The sequence below is a fragment of the Engraulis encrasicolus genome, chromosome 13, assembly GCF_034702125.1.
Source record: "Engraulis encrasicolus isolate BLACKSEA-1 chromosome 13, IST_EnEncr_1.0, whole genome shotgun sequence".
Lineage (NCBI taxonomy): Eukaryota > Metazoa > Chordata > Actinopteri > Clupeiformes > Engraulidae > Engraulis > Engraulis encrasicolus.
In genome coordinates, this window is record NC_085869.1 from 39676718 (window position 1) to 39693860 (window position 17143).

The 17143-nt window shown below is 41.2% G+C and overlaps 2 protein-coding genes across 2 annotated transcripts in view; both read right to left on the reverse strand.

Annotated features, from left to right (window-relative positions):
• Positions 1 to 1746, reverse strand: part of LOC134460542 (structural maintenance of chromosomes protein 1B-like) — a 4907-nt gene extending 3161 nt beyond the window's left edge. Inside the window, exon 1 of the mRNA XM_063212923.1 lies at positions 1740 to 1746. Coding sequence (XP_063068993.1) covers positions 1740 to 1746 — 7 coding nt within the window. The remainder of the gene's footprint in view (positions 1 to 1739) is intronic.
• A 329-nt stretch (positions 1747 to 2075) lies between these two features.
• Positions 2076 to 17143, reverse strand: part of smc1b (structural maintenance of chromosomes 1B) — a 36938-nt gene continuing 21870 nt past the window's right edge. The window contains exons 20-26 of the mRNA XM_063213918.1: positions 14225 to 14320; positions 13776 to 13929; positions 11815 to 11969; positions 11290 to 11441; positions 3311 to 3380; positions 2918 to 3028; positions 2076 to 2739 (exon numbers count right to left, since the gene is read on the reverse strand). Of these exons, the coding sequence (XP_063069988.1) occupies positions 2641 to 2739; positions 2918 to 3028; positions 3311 to 3380; positions 11290 to 11441; positions 11815 to 11969; positions 13776 to 13929; positions 14225 to 14320 (837 nt within the window). The 3' untranslated portion in view covers positions 2076 to 2640. The remainder of the gene's footprint in view (positions 2740 to 2917; positions 3029 to 3310; positions 3381 to 11289; positions 11442 to 11814; positions 11970 to 13775; positions 13930 to 14224; positions 14321 to 17143) is intronic.

Genomic DNA, 17143 nt, shown 5'->3' on the forward strand with positions numbered 1-17143 from the left:
AACTATATGATATTTAGACACATGGGTCTAAATAGACCCGCATTCATTTCCTATGTAATTTCATCACAAGCTTAATGTCTCTTAGCCATATTGAGAAAGGATTTTGATTATTTTACTAAAAATTCAACTTTTTGTCATTTATAGAGTATTAACTCCCAACATTAAGACTTAATTCAAATACTTTATGGTTATTCTTTGAAATAGACATTTTTTTATACAATTATATGATATTTACACACATGGGTCAAAAATGATCCACATTCATGTTTTATATACAGAATTATTAGGCAAACATGTTTTTTGACTATATTGTCTTTTTTATGCTTATTTTCCAACAGGAATCTATATGAACTTGATCTGATTTAAGCATTCCAGGCCATGCATATTTGTATAAAAATATGGGGCTGTGGTCGAAGGTGCCCAACACCTTATATCAGGTGTGCATAATTATTAGGCAACTTTGTTGTCTTCTTGGAAAATGGGCCACAAAATAGATCTAACAAACTCTGAAAAGTCGATTAACAATTTTGAAGTCTTCCAGAGGGATGTGGCTGTCGTGAAATTGGCAAGACGTTGGTCACTTTACCACAGAATTATGAAATGCATCATTACAAGTTTGTTAGATGTCTTTTGTGGCATATTTTCCCATAGGAAAGCAAAGTTGCCTAATAATTATGCACATTAATTATGCCCTGATATAGGCTATTGGGCTCCTCCGATCACACCGTCTCTTATTACACAAATATGCATGACTTGGAATGCTTAAATCCAATAGGTCAGCAGTGGTCAACAGTGGTCAAAAACAGTTTATTTGTTCCTGACTGGAATCCTTTTAAATATATTTTAGTTCCTAACGTGAAACACTTCAGACTTAGGCTATGTCTGCAATAATGGGGGAAATTATTTGTGTGTTTATTTATATAAGATATAAAAAATAACACCCATTTTGTGCATTAAAATACATTAATTGTGGAAGTTATTATAGTGAAAGATTTAGACTTCCATTAGAAATGAATGCGGGCCATTTTTGGTCCACGTCTAGAAATTAGTGATTTAATTCCAAATTCATGTTTATTTGTAAAATAGAAATAAGAACATTTCAAAAATACTTTTTTGAATTAAGTACCACCTATGTAATTACTTTTAGAAGAATTATGGGATAAAATGTATTGGTTTTAGAAGTTGTGTGGGAGAATACATGATTAATGCTCAGAAATACATTGGAAATGAATGCGGGTCTATTTAGACCCATGTTATGCGTTAGTGTGAGTCCAATGGCTTATGCATTAAAGGGTTAACATAAAATCATCTCATGGGTTAATGTTATTAACAGTTAAGTGTTGTTTTTTTATTTGTTTTTTTTTAGTCTTCCTGTACATTTGCTGCCTTTTATTGTCCCCGTCCCAACTCTTTTGAGACATGTTGTTTTTATATATTCATGAATATCCTCAAAGCAATAATTTTGGTCAGTTTTGATGGCTTTCCTTTGTGCCGTTCTCCACCTAATGTAAGAATCAGACGTTTTGAAAATTGCATTATTTTGTTATTATTCACAATTTACCCTGTGTCCCAACTTCTATGGAGTTGGGGTTTGTACAATATGTATATTTGTATATATGTACAATATGTACATGGTTGGGCCTTGGCTCTAGTCAAGGCTCTGATCAATGCAACCATGGCTGTAAATTAAAAAAAAAATCACCAGTCAATGTGGCTTGTAGATGTTGAATCTTACTTACCAAACATTCAGTCGCTCACTATCAGTCAAAGTGGCTAGTAAATGGTCTTTTCTACCAGCTTTTGGAATTTCCCCACACTCCTCCACACACAGACATGCAGTTGCACCTCCTCACATATGCACACACACACAGACACACCTGAGGTGAGCTCAAGACTGGAATAGATAAAAACTCTCTTAAGCGAGCTGACCTGAGATTGAATGCTTCGTCAGATAGTTGGATTAACAAAAGTTTGGCTTAAAAAGAGTCTAAAAGGCCCAAAGGAGTTTTGGTTAGATACAGTACAGTATGTTTCATTTAATAGAATATACATTTCTTTGAATGAAACCCATCAAAAATAATTGAAAACCAATTTTATTCATCTTACCAACTGTTGGAGAGCCATTAGGTAAAAAGACAGATTTGGTCTAATACAAAATCCAGTGCAAACAAAAACAGAAACCAACTGAACATTGTAAATAGCTGCACAACAAAACCTGTAAACAGTTCCCTAAGAACTTTTCATGCTGTCTGTTTGGAGCTCTATCCACCCCTCACCCCCACCTCTCTTCCTCAAACATTGTCCCCCTCTTTGCTCCACCTTCTCCTCCTCTCACCCTTCTCTCCTCCACATAATATCCCCACCTCCTCTCCCACCCTGTCTCCAGCTCCTATCTTCCTTCTACTCCTCTCGCCCTTTTCTCCTCCACCTACCCCCTCAATGCCCGTCTCTCCTCTACAACTCAGGGTCCTTCTGTGAGGAATTGCTCCTCCTGCTGCCTCTCTCGCCTCCTCCAACGCACCTCCATCCTTCATGCATGTTCAACTCTCCTCCAAATCATCCTCTTCTACCCCCCACTCTTCTCTCCTCCTCCTTTCTCTGTCTCCTCCATCCATCCTCAGGGGTCCTCCTCCTCCTCCTCTACATTTCAGGGTCCTTCTGTGAGGAGTTGTTGTCCTCAGTCACAGGGTAAGGGGTGAGGTCCAGCGACAGCACACGACTGCACGTGGTCTCTCCAGGCTGTGGAGTGATAACATTAGGGGTATAATATGAGTTACAACAGGTGTGTGCGTGTGTGTGTGATGAGTTATGAGAGACCAAATAGACCATTAACACTGTGTGTGTGTGTGTGTGTGTGTGTGTGTGTGTGTGTGTGTGTGTGTGTGTGTGTGTGTGTGTGTGTGTGTGTTTGTTTTACCTCACTGTAGACTCCAAGCAGTATGTCTGCTCTGGAGTAAAACTCCTCCTTTAGGGAAATGACGATCACTTGGAAATCTTCCTGGCACTGGTCACGGATAAACCCTGTCACCTGTAATTAATAATAGTAATAATCACAATAATTGCAATATTAATAATAATCGTCACCACAACAACATTTGTAATAATGATTTCTTATTACCCCAGTCGCCAACAATAACAGTAACAACAACAACAACAACAACAGTAACAGTAACAACAACAACAACAACAACAACAGCAGCAATAGTAATCCAGTCCAAGTACCACTAGAAGATGCTTTAGGTAAGTGCAAAGAAACAAACACATTGTAGTATGAATAAAGAGGCATGAATGCCTTGCATGAGTGCCTCACCTTGCCGATGTTGGTGTTGTCAAGTGCAGCATCCACCTCATCCAGTACGAAGAAGGGAGCTGGCCGGAAGCTGAAAGAGATATGGAGAGAGGGAGACACGGAGAGAGGTAGAAAAGAATGACAATTGTCATGTGTGTGTACCTGTGCAGTAGGGTTTTCTGTCTGCCAGGCTGGGTGTTCATTAATACACTCTGTACTCTGTTCTCTCTTTTTCCCTCTTCCTCTACCCCCCTGTGAGTGTACTTGTAAAGATGAGTGCCAGTGCTGCAATGGTTTCCTTGCCATGTAGAATTTGCAAACCACCCAAGCCAGCCAGCCCACCCAATCAACATATCTTTCTCTCTCCTCTTTCATACATCCCTCCTTCTCTCTCTCTCTCTCTCTCTCGTGAAGATTGCAGCGAGTGCTGCAGTGGCCTTCTCTCCTCCATGTAGCGTTTAAGCACCACATCCCACCACGGGCGAGTGCTGCGATGGCCTTCTCAACGAACCCAATCAACATCTCTTTCTCTCTCCTCTTTCATCCATCCCTCCTTCTCTCTCTCTCACATGTCTACTTGTGTAGTGCAAAGATTAGAGCTGCGTTGGCCTTCTCTCCTCCAGACAGGTTGTCCATGGCCATATAGTGTTTAAACACCACCCCCCACCACCTAAAAAGAAATAAACCTCTCTCGCTCCATCCCTACTTCTCTCCCTCTCCCACCACTCCTCGTTCTCTATCCCCTTTTCATGTGTCATGCTTCATTCCCCATCTCTCTCTCTCGTGTCTTCCTGTGTAGTGCGAAGATGAGAGCTACTGCTGCGATGGCTTTCTCTCCTTCAGACAGGTTGTCCATGGCTATGTAGTGTTTAAACTAGGGGTGTGCAAATGAATTGTCATGACGATGCATCGTGATTCTTATTTTAACGATATGCTGCATCGATTCATGACGTCAAAAATTGATTCTATAATAACAAGAAAGTATGCACAGTGTTCGAAAAGGTCCTGCTTATAAACACTCCAAACTGAATAGCGGTTAGCCTTAGCGATCGCTTAACACTTTTATTTGCAACTTTAACTTACAGTGGGAATAGTATCATGCTGTAGTGTATGCAGAAGTGACATTGTTTTTGATTGCTTTTGAATCCGTCCTGTAAAATAGCCTCTTTGGCTGTAGCAAGTTAGCTAAACATGCTAGGTTACGAGACAACTAGCTCATCTATACGGAGGGAGACAGAGAGAAGAGGGGGCATTTGATCCTGCTGCTGCGTGTGTGGGAGTGAGTGGGCGGGCGAGTGAGAGAGAGAGAGAGGCGCTTCTGATTGGATCAGCGCGAGTTTCAGATTAACCCCTGAAGTGCTGGGGAACAGCAAGTATTGGCTCCTGTAATATTGAGTTGGGGTTTTGGTTAAAATGTACCAGCAGTGAAAACAAGCAAATGAGCGAGAAATAATTCACTGCACATTCACTAACAGTCCATATCACATTTGAATTAAAAGTAACTTACTATGATATGATGTGTGTTATCCAAATAAATATCCACTCATGTTCTTGTATTTTGTGTCATTTTAACAAAATGATTTGGATGGGATTATTTAAAAAAATGCTACTTTTTCAGTGCAGAGTAGACTATTATGACGTTGTTATATTGAGATTGGTGTGATTTGTACCGGGAGCTGGAAAAATATTGCATTACAGGAGGTAACGGTACCTGTATTCAGTTTTTTTAAATGAATTCTACACAGCAACTGACAAGTAAGCTGTATCTTTACATATTTCCTGAAGTTAATAAGTTTATATTTACTAAAGCAAATAAAAAGTAGCCCAAGCAACTTTTTTTTTTTTACTGAAGTAAATATTGCAATGCATCTCAATGATGCAGGTATCGTTGTGAGGCTTTGGGGCACCTTCTGAACTTTCACCACTAGATGGCCTCATTGTGCCCCATTGTTTGTGCTGTGTCATCATTTGTCATGTTTTGTGTTTGAGTTGACCTCGTTATGTTAATTCACCTTTGGCTAAGGTCCGCCCTAAAGTGCTTTTTGACCAATCACAGCGCAGCAAAAGGACGACCTCGGACAAACCTCGGACAATTTTGACAGCGCTCCATTGAACTCAATGCTGAAATCGCATGTTTTCAAGTTGCGAGATACGGTCGTATTATTATTAAAATATGATTGGAAATTGTGCCTGGGTATTTGGGTGATTCTCACGAAACGCGCAACAAAGCTGTTTTGACAACCATTTTTTCAAAATGCTTTTTTGATTGAATATCTTTTTTAATCAGTTACATCAAAGTGTACAGTTACTAAGCACAATAATATCAACTTACCTGACAACTATTTAAAACACATTTTTTTACGTTTTATAAATCCATGTCTGCTAAAATGCTCATTACCGCAATGTTTTTCTTTCATGAAATGTATTAGGAAACTTAATTGTTCTTGCAGTTTTGTTCATTGAATATTGATAGTTGTACTAGGGGCTACATAAAAAACTCAAAAAAGTTTTTTTCTTATTATTGTAGTTTAAGAATTTTACCATTTTACCTCATTACCGCAATAGGATCATTTGTTTTCCTCTTTAATTTTAGAATACATCAGTGAAAACCTACAATTTCGGTCCAGAAATATGCTGAAGTGAAAGAAACATGAAAGGTACTGTGTTCATAAAAAATATATATGAATGCAGTTTTCCTTTAGTACTTTTTTTTTACAATTAAGTGCTCATTTCGGTAATGAGGGATATGTTTCGGTAATGAGAATACGTTTTCGGTAATGAGAATAAGGAGAAATAAATTGAACTAAAGCCAAATATTGGTAAATGATGTGATTTGTTATTATTATTAGCACGACAGAGCCTCCAGGGCAGAACTAATCAAATGACACCTAATAAGATGATAAATATATTCTATATAAAAACCATTCATTAAGCTACTGAAGGATATTGGGATTCAAGACTTAACCCAGCCAAAGACCAGAAAAGACCATAGGTCAGGGGTGGGGAACCTGTCTCAAGGACCATTTGTGGCCCTTGAGGCCGTTTAATCAGGCCCCCAATATAAATGTAATGTTATGCAGCTTCACGTGAAATATGACACATTTTGTAAAGGAATCTTAGAAAATACATTTGCAATACAACTAAGTTATATTCAGGGGAACTAGAGAAGGGGTCTGTTTTAAAGGTGGCTGCCTTCAAAGGCCTAAAGTGCAGGGGGAAATCCTGGTTTGTGTTCTTAATACGGCTCTCTGAGAACTTTTACGGTCCTCAGATGAATTTGAAGAGGCCCCTCGAATGAAAAAGGTTCCCCACCCCTGCAGTAGGTGAAGAGGCAAGGCCCCTCCTGGGCACCAAAGTAACATCACAGTATAAGGGGTGAAGGCCAAGGGGTGCACTCTGAAGTTATAGTTAGTTCAACATCAAAACACCGGAGGGTAGCCACCGGCTGACCCCAATGAAGCGCATACATCCCACTACTCATCCCCACCCTGAATATGACATCACAACTCACCACTGATCTCTCCAGCCAAACATCTATAGTGGACTAGAAATCTAAATCTGTCATGAGAAGGAAAATCATGTCGCAGTGCGAGGTCGTACACTGAACTTTTTTTTCTGACTGGGCGCGCGCCGGCAACTAGGAAGTAAGGTAGTAGAAGGAACAGGAAATGACTAGAGTAGCTTGTGTGGTATGCGGGTTCGGTACACCTTGGTTTTAGGGTCACTGGTCGGTACATTTTCGGTACAGTATCCCCATAATACCGTCCGGACCAAAGCCGAAATTCACTATGAACGTTATGTGTTATGAAATATCACTGAACACCACTAACTGCTTTAGTTGCATATTGCACATCAATGGCGGTCATGGGTTAGGGCATCAGACTCCCGATTCCCGACCCGCCAGGTTGGTGGAGGGAGGAATTAACCAGTGATCTCCCCCATCCTCCTCCATGACTGAGGTACCCTGAGCATGGTACTGCTCCCGTTCGGGCGCTATTGGGGATGGGGCATAAATGCCATTCTGTTGTGTGCAGTGTTCATGTGTGATGTGGAGTGCTGGATCACAATGGCAATGGGAGTTGTAGTTTCCCAAGTGGGCTTTCACTTCACTCACATTTTTGAAAAAGAAAAAAAGTTGGTTTTCAGGACAATATCAGACATGCCCATAATTAGTACAGGGTGCATGAAACACAAAATTAAAACGTTGCAAAATCCTGCTCTTCTCTTGCAGTATTGTTCCTTTGCACTTCCTTAACTTCCTGGTCATTTTCTAGCACGTTTGATACTTGTCAAAGGGTGGCACAATAGACTTGGAATTAAGAATAGACCGATATATATATTGGGCCGATATTTGCACATTTTAAGTGTATCGGTATCGGCCGATACGCGTGTGGTTTTGGCCGATACGCAGTATTTATTATTTTATGTCATTCGGGTTTTTTGTAAAAGCACCAAGACGCTTTATTTTTTCATTACTTGATTGTTAGAGTGGGTGTTTAAAAGTTACAAGTTCTACCTCAATTTGATAATGTTAAAGGAATGTTCATTTTTAACTTGAGACCTGGAATATTTGTCATTTTTTAACCTTTTTTTTTTTAATCTATATCGGCTCCAAATATCGGGTATCAGAAATCGGGTATCGGCCAAGGGTGATGGAAAAAAAATCGGTATCGCATCAGCCATTAAAAAACCTGTATCAATCGACCCCTATTTGGAATATTGAATTGCTGTGAATGGGCATTTTCAGGTAAATCAGTGCGAAGTGCATTTTGAGGCTGTTTTGATCCAGTTGCCTTTCCACTTACCCAGGACATCAAGAACCCACAGCATGACTAAAAGATGGGTACATGGGTGTTTGAGCATGGCTAAAGGATCGGAGTATGGGGGATGAAACCTTGCTAAAGGCTGCAAACAACATGCATGAGGAGTTTCTCATTTGGGAAAGTGTAAAGGCAACTAGAGCATTCCTCCAAATGATTCTTCAAACTAGTTTTGATTGAAATATTCTAAAAACTACTTCTCACTGAATTCGCTAAAAAGGCCTATTCACTGCCATTTCAAATGCCAAGCCAGCTTCGTGCTGGCTTCGTTGTTAACAATTGCCTTTGCATTGGGTGACATCGCTAGGCAGTTTGATTATTTTTTTGCATCAAAAGACGACATTTCGAGGGTGGAACCAGCCAGACTATTGATTCATGGGTTGGCATATGAGCAAGAATTAAGTTGTGCCTTGCTACTCTCAATGAACTCTCACAACAGGGTTTCTGGCCCATAGTCAATTATTGTTCTTCCAAGGGTGGGACAAAATGTTAATGTCACCACAACATTAGCCAGAAATGATGAGAACAGAAAAGTGGTCTATGAACAATACCTGTATGACCACTCAATTTAGCCTATGTAATGTATAGGGAGATCACTTTTACAGACAACCCCCATTAGATGAAGGAGCTATTGCATATGTTAGGCATTTACTTTTGCTTCGTTTACTTACAATATTGTATATCGAATACCGATTCAATACAATTGGATATTTCAACCTGAAATGGAGGCAATTTCACTTAACACTTTCATTAAGTGCTTTAACTATAATTAAGTGACATAGTGACAATATTTTTACTGCAAAAATATAATTTGTATTTAAGGTTGCAGTTGCATGTTTAAAAATGTAAATAAATAAAAAACGAAATACATATATGTCAAGAAAATATATTCTAAATGTAAATCACCATAGAGTCTCATTACCGAAATTGACAATCCTCATTACCGAAAGGTACTTAAAACATTGCGGTAATGAGAATGTGTATTGCGGTAATGAGATGGCTCAGCACAATAATGCTAACTGTAACTTGAGTAATTATGAAATAGCTAATTCATGACCATTGTTGAATTCTGAAAAGGAATACCCTATTACCAAGCAAGTTTAAATTGAAAAAATCTTTTTCATTTTGAAATATTGACTAATTTCGGTAATGAGAACCACTTTTGTCGTATTTGCATATTTTTGAGACACATTGTGACATTTTACAGGCACAAACAATAAGGCTGACTTATCATGTAGCCATCTTGAATCTCCTGTTAGTACAGATGAATTGTAGGTAGTTTCAGCTCATATTGAAATTCTGATGGCTTTTAATTGTAGTTCTGAAATATATTGCGGTAATGAGAAGAAAAACTTGGGGACACGATCTTTTCTTGAAATACTCATTAGTGTTCATTATTTAAACTGCCAACAAGGAACACTTTATGAAACTTTGGACATAGACCAACGCTCTTGTAGTGTCATTTACGTATTTTTAACATTTTTATTATGTTTTACCCTAATTCAAAGACCAGAAATTTTGGTCAGGACACATTTCGGTAATGAGAATTTGCCTATAAAATGCAAAAAAAGTGGAAAATAAAAATAATATTTTTTAAAATGAACTAGTGTGCCAGAAAGTACACGTCTTGCTCTACAGTAATGTATATTATCAAAAAAATCCCTGTCATATTTAACCATTAAAACCTCATTGCCATTGTTTTTTTTAGCTTCATGAGAATCACCCACTTGTGACAAAGGTGCAAGTTTCCCCGCGGTGTAAATAATGTGGTAATCGCTTTCCTCTTTACCTAAAACCGGACTAATATAGCAGCTGGATAGTCTGCCTTGAAGGGTCTCGGCAGCCTCACACTCGACACACGGATCAAAAACATAGCCTACTTTGTGTGCTCCGATCATGCCACCATCTCATTCGTGTCACTTTTCAGTAAGGTTTTAAGCAAACCACGAACCTGTTTCAGAGTAGGATTTTGGATTTCTGACCTAATTAATGAAGAAACACCGCTAGCAAAGTTAACTATCGGTCACGGCAGGAGTGTTTTGACTAGCAGCTGATGGATGTGATTTTGTTAAGCTACTGAAGATATAAACGGCAAACGTTAATGTTACACATTGCTGTGGTAGCTTTGAAGATGACTACAGCCATCACCGTTGTGTGATTTCGTTTTCGTCTAGCAAGTTTGAGTCAGGGCTCAAAAGATATGAGAGCTCGGCTTACCATGGTGCTGGTTACAATGCCTATCGATACCCATTATTAGAAGAGCCCATAACAGCTGTGATGCATCGCATGACCGTTCAGAAAATAAATACTTAGATTCACAATACTATGAATGCGTTTTTTTATTTATTAGGAGTGAATAACTGCTGCGATTTGCAGTCACTGCATAAATCACGTTGATATCTCAGCATTGAAAGTTTATCTGTCCGACCTAGCAACTGTAACTAAAGAGGGCGGGGCTTAGCCAAAGGCGAATTGCATGTCACCTGCATCTCGTTTGTTTGCCTTTATAAGCCTCCTCTGTTTGTTTGCCGGTGCTCAGTCTTGATTTTGTCATCTGAAGATCACTATGCTAGTAAGTTCCTGTTGCTCTCTTGAACCTTTGTTTCTCTGGATGTTTTTGAGCTTTTTTTTGGACTTTGAATTTTGATGCCTTGCTTGGACTTTGACTTTGCCTTTTTGAAGTATTTTTTGGATTTTGGACTTTGCTGACTTTATTGGATCTTCTGTGCGTTGGACTCCTTTTTTGTTCCTGAACATTTTCTATGAGCATTGTGATCTGAACTGAAACTTTTTGTCGCTTACTGGTCTACTGATTTGCCTTTGTTGAAGCACTCCTTTTTTGACACAGTAAAACTTTTTGAAACCTGACTTTTGTTGTCTGCCTCTCTCTCTGCATTTGAGTCAAGTCTTTGGTCTTGTGGTATAGTGTCTGCCTGCTACGCTAGAGACCCGGGTTCAATCCCCGGGCCGTTCGTGACAGTCGTGATGCATCGTGATATAATCGAATCGTGGCATGTGAATCGTGAATCGCATCGCATGGCGACCCCCTTGTCAATACCCAGCCCTAGTTTAAACACCACACAGTCTGACCAAACACCTCCCCCGCCTCTTTTTCACCCCTTCCTTAATATCTCCTTCTCTCCCTCCCCTTTCACGCTATCTCTAGTGTGCATACTGTACCTGTGTAGTGCGAAGATGAGTGCGAGTGCTGCGATGGCCTTCTCTCCTCCTGACAGGTTGTCCATCGCCATGTAGCGTTTTCCCGGAGCGACGCAGTTGAAGCTCACACCATCCAGATATGGCTCATCAGGGTTCTCCGCACACAGGATGGCCTGATGACACACACACACACACGTCGGAAATTACAAACATATTTAGGGATACAACCACTGAAAGTTACATCTTGCATTTGTATGCTTTGCTTTCCTGTGTAAATGCTAATCTTTGTAATGCAGTGTGTGTGTGTGTGTGTGTAATAATAATAATAATAATAATACTTTAGTTTTATATAGCGCCTTTCAACACACCCAAGGACTCTTCACAGAGTGTTGTGTTGGAAAGTGTGAGTGTGTGTGCGTGTCAGTGTGTGAGCATGTGTGTGAATGCATGTAAGTGTATGTACATGCCTTTATATTATTTTCCTCTGAATGGTTGTGCATGTGTGTGAGTGTGCTACCCCTTGTGTGTGTGTTTCTTTCCACTCACCTGAGCGCTGCTGTTCCTGCACATGCGCTTGTAGATCTGGTCGACGGAGACGCACACCTGTTCGAAACACTGGCTGAAGAGGCGGAACCGATTCGCCTTCACCTGCTCAAACTCATGGCAGCAGCGACGAGCCACGCTAGTGCTCTCCTCAAAAGCTGAAAAACATACACACTCACACAGTTGTTCACTCATGGCAGCACCATGTCACGCTTGCACTCTGCAAAAAACTGACAACACACACATTGTTTCATAAAGTAATTCTGTGTTTTTTCGTGTGTGTGTGTGTGTGTGTCTATGGAAGTGTGCTGTATGTGCAGGTTTTGGGTTGTTTAATGTGCGTGTTTGTTCTTGTGTGTGTGTGTGTGTGTGTGTGTGTAGGGCTGGGCGATATGACGAGACATATCGTGAGGACGAGAGAAACGTGTCTATCGTGACCTTTCTCCTCTATCGTTTATATCGTGATAAAAAAATATTTTCATTATTACAGCTAATACACATTTTAATATAATTTCACCTCTTAATATAGCCATTTTATGATTGTAAACATGTGCAAAAAATAATTTTAAAACTACTTGTGGGCCAAACTAGGCTATTTTATTGTTTTACTCCCATGATTTATTTCTGGTCGTATGCTGTCGAGAGAGCGCACGCAGCCTATTCAGTCTGTTTGACTCAAACTTTGAGTCTGCAGTCACTCCTCGGTTGGCGCCCCCTAGAGTGCAGTACCCGGAAAAGTGTCTTTGCCACTGCCTTGCCAGCTAACGTGACGAGCACCGGGCAGCAAGCGTGCGAATCATGGCTGGAAAAAGGCGTTTCGACAACTTACCAAAAATGAGCCAACTAGATGCTGCGGTGAAGTTTGGCATTCCTACCTGCGCTGTTTTGTAGATTCTGAGCACGAGACTCCCCCCCGAGCCCCCCTCCCCCTTGCGCTTCTGTGAAGCGCATCTCTCCTACACAACCTCTGCTTTGCAATGGATCTCGAAAGTAATGGAATTGACACGTTCCGTACGACGCACTATGGGCTACACATTTTGGCCGGTGATGAAAACAGTTATAAAGCCCTTCGTGCACTTTCACTGGGACTTCTCGTGAGCACATAATTCTCTGAAATGTTTAACTTGACCCTCTGTAGCCTACTTGGAAATCCACCACCATTTTTCAGCAGAGGTAGGCTAAAAGTTAAAGTGACTCGATGCTATGATGCTGCGCATGCCATTGAGTCCCAAACAGTTAGGTTTGACTTCTGGGCATGAAACGGTTTTGCAAATGCAATGCCCTTTGTTGTGTTCACTGATATATTGGTAAAAATACAACAAACAGAATTGTTCCTCGACAGCAACCAGCGTGAGTCAAGTGATTATTGGGAAGCATAACGTGGTTGGGGACAACGCTGGTGGGGACGAGAGCAAGCAATAGGCTATTGCGTGCTGTTTATAACAAGTTCTTACATAGGCTATTCACAAATATTTTCAGCTTTGTTCAGTTTCATATTAGGCCTACTGGTATTTTGTAACATTAAGTAGGCCTATTTAAAATGCGCTAATATAATTTACTGACTAATTACAGTCATTTTTTGTCAGACATTTTGTCCAGTCACATTTTATTTTGCCGGTCATTCATGCCAATGTCCGGCCACAGTTGGCTAACGTGAACCTTGCTGTTTATGGCCGCAATTTGCGCATCTGTGGTGTTCTTGGTTCGTGGGACTCTCACATTGGGAAACGAGATGACTGGTGAAAATAGGAGATGAAAGATTTTTTCGACCCTGTCCATCAAACTGGTTGACTATGGGTTTTTTTTTAAAGGCTATATCGTGATACATATCGCTATCGTGATATAAAATAATCCATATCGTGATATACATTTTTTTCCATATCGCCCAGGCCTATGTGTGTGTGTGTGTGTGTGTGTGTGTATGTGTGTGTTTGCGTGTGAGTGAGTACGTGTGTGAGACGTACAGTCTACTACGCTCTTGAGTCCATCCTTGATCTCCCGCATCTTGTCGAGTGCTTTGAGGTTTGGCGCTTCTGAGCGCATGATGACGGTCTCCAATGACGACAGCTTCTCTTTCAGGGACTGCAGCTCTTTATCCACATGGTCATCAGCCAGAGCCTACACACACGCACACGCACACGCACACGCACACACACACACACACACACACACACACACACACGCAAGAACACAAGCACACACGCAAGAACCAAACACACACACACACACACACACACACACACACGCACACGCACACGCACACGCACACACACACACACACACACACACACACACACACAGTTAGCAGACACACACACAAAGCACACATGCATGCTAACAGGACATGTGTAGCATGTAGTGGCTTTAAGCCCTGGCCTCACACACATAGACACACAGACACAGACACACACACCTTGAGGTCTCGTGGCAGGGCAGAGTAGTCAATCTCCATCTTCTCCTCCCGCTCATAGATGTCTGAGGTAAACGTGCTCTGGGTCTCCGTGTCCAACTACACAGAGAGAACAGCGTCATAGGTCAAGGTTATGTGATCGAGGTCAAGGTCATGAGCAGCGCTACAGGTCAAAATCATACTGTAGGTTACTTAGAGCTCAAGTGCAGAGATGTCTGAGGTACACCCGCTCTGGGAACAGAGTGATGTGTCAGAGGTCAAGGTCATGTGTTAAAAGGTTGTAGTTCATAGATGTCCGAGGTGGAAATGCTCTGGGTCACCATGTCCAACTATAGATAAAACACATTACAAGCATGTTGATGCTAGTGATGCCCAGTCTCTTTCTCCTTTGCTTTCCCTCCATCCTTCTATCTTTCTCTCTATCCCCTCTCTGTGTATACATGTATAAGTATGGTATCTCTCTCTACCCATACCTGTGCGCCACTGATGCCTGAGCAGGATGGTGTTTATGCCCTGTCAGGGTTCCCACTCTTTTTCAAAAATCATTTTCCAGGATATTTCCAGGACATTTCCAGGACTATTTTTGGATAATTCAGGACGGGTATTTCATCCGTCGGACCCACAATTTGGACATACACAGCGACACACAATGCATTTTAGAGACAATGTGACTTTAAGGTTGAAATGAGTTGTAATGAATGAGTACAGTGTGTTAGGGAAGAGGGTACGTCCAAAGACGTCATAAGAGCCGCAAGGGGAGTCACTTTCTTCTTCTGCAGTTAGTACTAAGGAGACTAGTGATAGGAGGAATTACATTAAACACTGACAACTGGATCTCCTCTCTTGACCAATTTTGCGAAGTTACAGAGTTCAGATTTTATCCATTATGGCGTTGCACCCACTGACCATGAGCACAGTGTCTTTAAGCAATGTCCTCGGACTACACCTAACCCAATGCATTTTCCATTGAGTGATACTTCTTATCCAATGTACATTATTTGCTTAGTACTGGCGGCAAGGTAAAATGCAAAGCCACTACCGCCAGGGCTGGAGTGTGGAACAGGTCATAGGACATAGTGAATTTGTGTCAGCTGTAATTAAGGCTGAATGACAGCTGTAATTTAACCACAAACTGAACATTGACGACAGGACATCCTATTTTGACCGGGCCAGAACTAGCAGCAGCTCCTCGCACCCACAATGCAATTCAAATTGCGGAGTTTCCAGTGTCACAATTTTTATCGATCATGGCCTTGCATCCACTGCGCATGGTGTCCCCGGGCTACGCCCCCGTACTACACCGTGGCCAATGCAATTTCCTGCGAATAAGCGTTCTTATCCATTCTATGTTCTTTGTCCAAAGGTATTGACCTGGGTTGCGGTTGAAGATCACCAGCTGTCCCGCTAGTAGGAATCTGCTGGAGCTTGGCGACCACACCCCTATGTCAAATTTCGCAAGCCCAGCACGTGCAGCCTCTGTTCAATTGAAATGCTTTCTGATCCACAAAACGTTTATTCAGAATTAAATGAAAGTGCAATGTAAACTCACATTAATGTCACATTATATCAGAAATGAATACCTTAATAGTCTCTCTCTTATCGCAAAAAATAGTGTACTTGGATTTAAATGCATTCTCCACAAGACTTTACTTTGACTTTTTTGCTCACCAACCATTGTGGCCAGTGGTTTCTGTCTTTCTGCAAGCCAGTTTCTTTTTCCCTGGAATATTCTTGCATACAAACAATTGATGCGACTACTGTGATATGTCACACCAAAGATCAAACTAGCTTTCAAAGTGGCTAGTGAGACTGAAAGCTCTGATCTCCAAAAAAGATAGCAGTACAATTTTTTGTAAGGAAGTGCTAGCACTGCCTATTTGTAGGCCTATTATGACCGTAAGCAGGTTTTCGAGAGATATATAACGCCATGATATCAGCTAGCGACTTTTCAGCAAGCCAACTAGCGACTTCTAGCGACTTTTGGCAACACTGAGTCAAACAATATGACTGTGTATAAGGGCAATCAAAGATGGCAACCTGACTAAACTGTGTGTGTGTGTGTGTGTGTGTGTGTGTGTGTGTGTGTGTGTGTGTGTGTGTGTGTGTGTGTGTGTGTGTGTGTGTGTGGACAATAATGCATTCAATAGGTGGATATAAATTGAATCGTCATGTCTAGACTCGGAGAAGAGTAAAAATTATACCACAAACAAAATCGGGAAAAAGTTGAAGGGAAAAAAATCCAGGACAAATATTTTTTTCCAGGACATTTGGTGAATTTCCAGGACTTTCAAGGACTTGAAAACACATCTCTAAATTTCCAGGTTTTCCAGGACGTGTGGGAACCCTTCCTGTAACTCTTTCTCTCCTTCCTTTCTCTCTCTAAAAAGTTACTCTACGCTACTCTATTCACTACCTCATCCTCCATCCCTCCTCCCCACGATCACTCTCTTCCATCCACCTCCCTCTCTCTCTTATATATGTTTATCTCTCTCTCCATACCTGTACTTCGCTAATGTCATCTATGGTCCCCGTGAGAAGGATGATGTTTATGCCCTGTACTTGGCACCACCACACCCTTCCTTCCTCTCTGCCCTCTGTACTGTATGTATATAAATATATTCCCACCTCTCCATACTGTACATCGCTGATGTCATCTATGGTCCCTGTGAGCAGGGTGATGGTTATTCCCTGTATTTTGCAGCACCCCACCCTCCTTCCGCTCTCTCCAGCTTCCCTTCTGTCTACCCACCTTCTCTCTTGCTGTCTGTCTTTCTCTCTCTCTCTCTCCATACCTGTACGTCACTGATGTCATCTATGTTGCCTGTAAGTAGGGTGATGCTTATTTCCTCCTCCCTCTCTCCAACCCTCCACCCCTTCGTATCTTTCTCACCCCACCTCTCCGTACCTTCCTTTTTTCTCTCT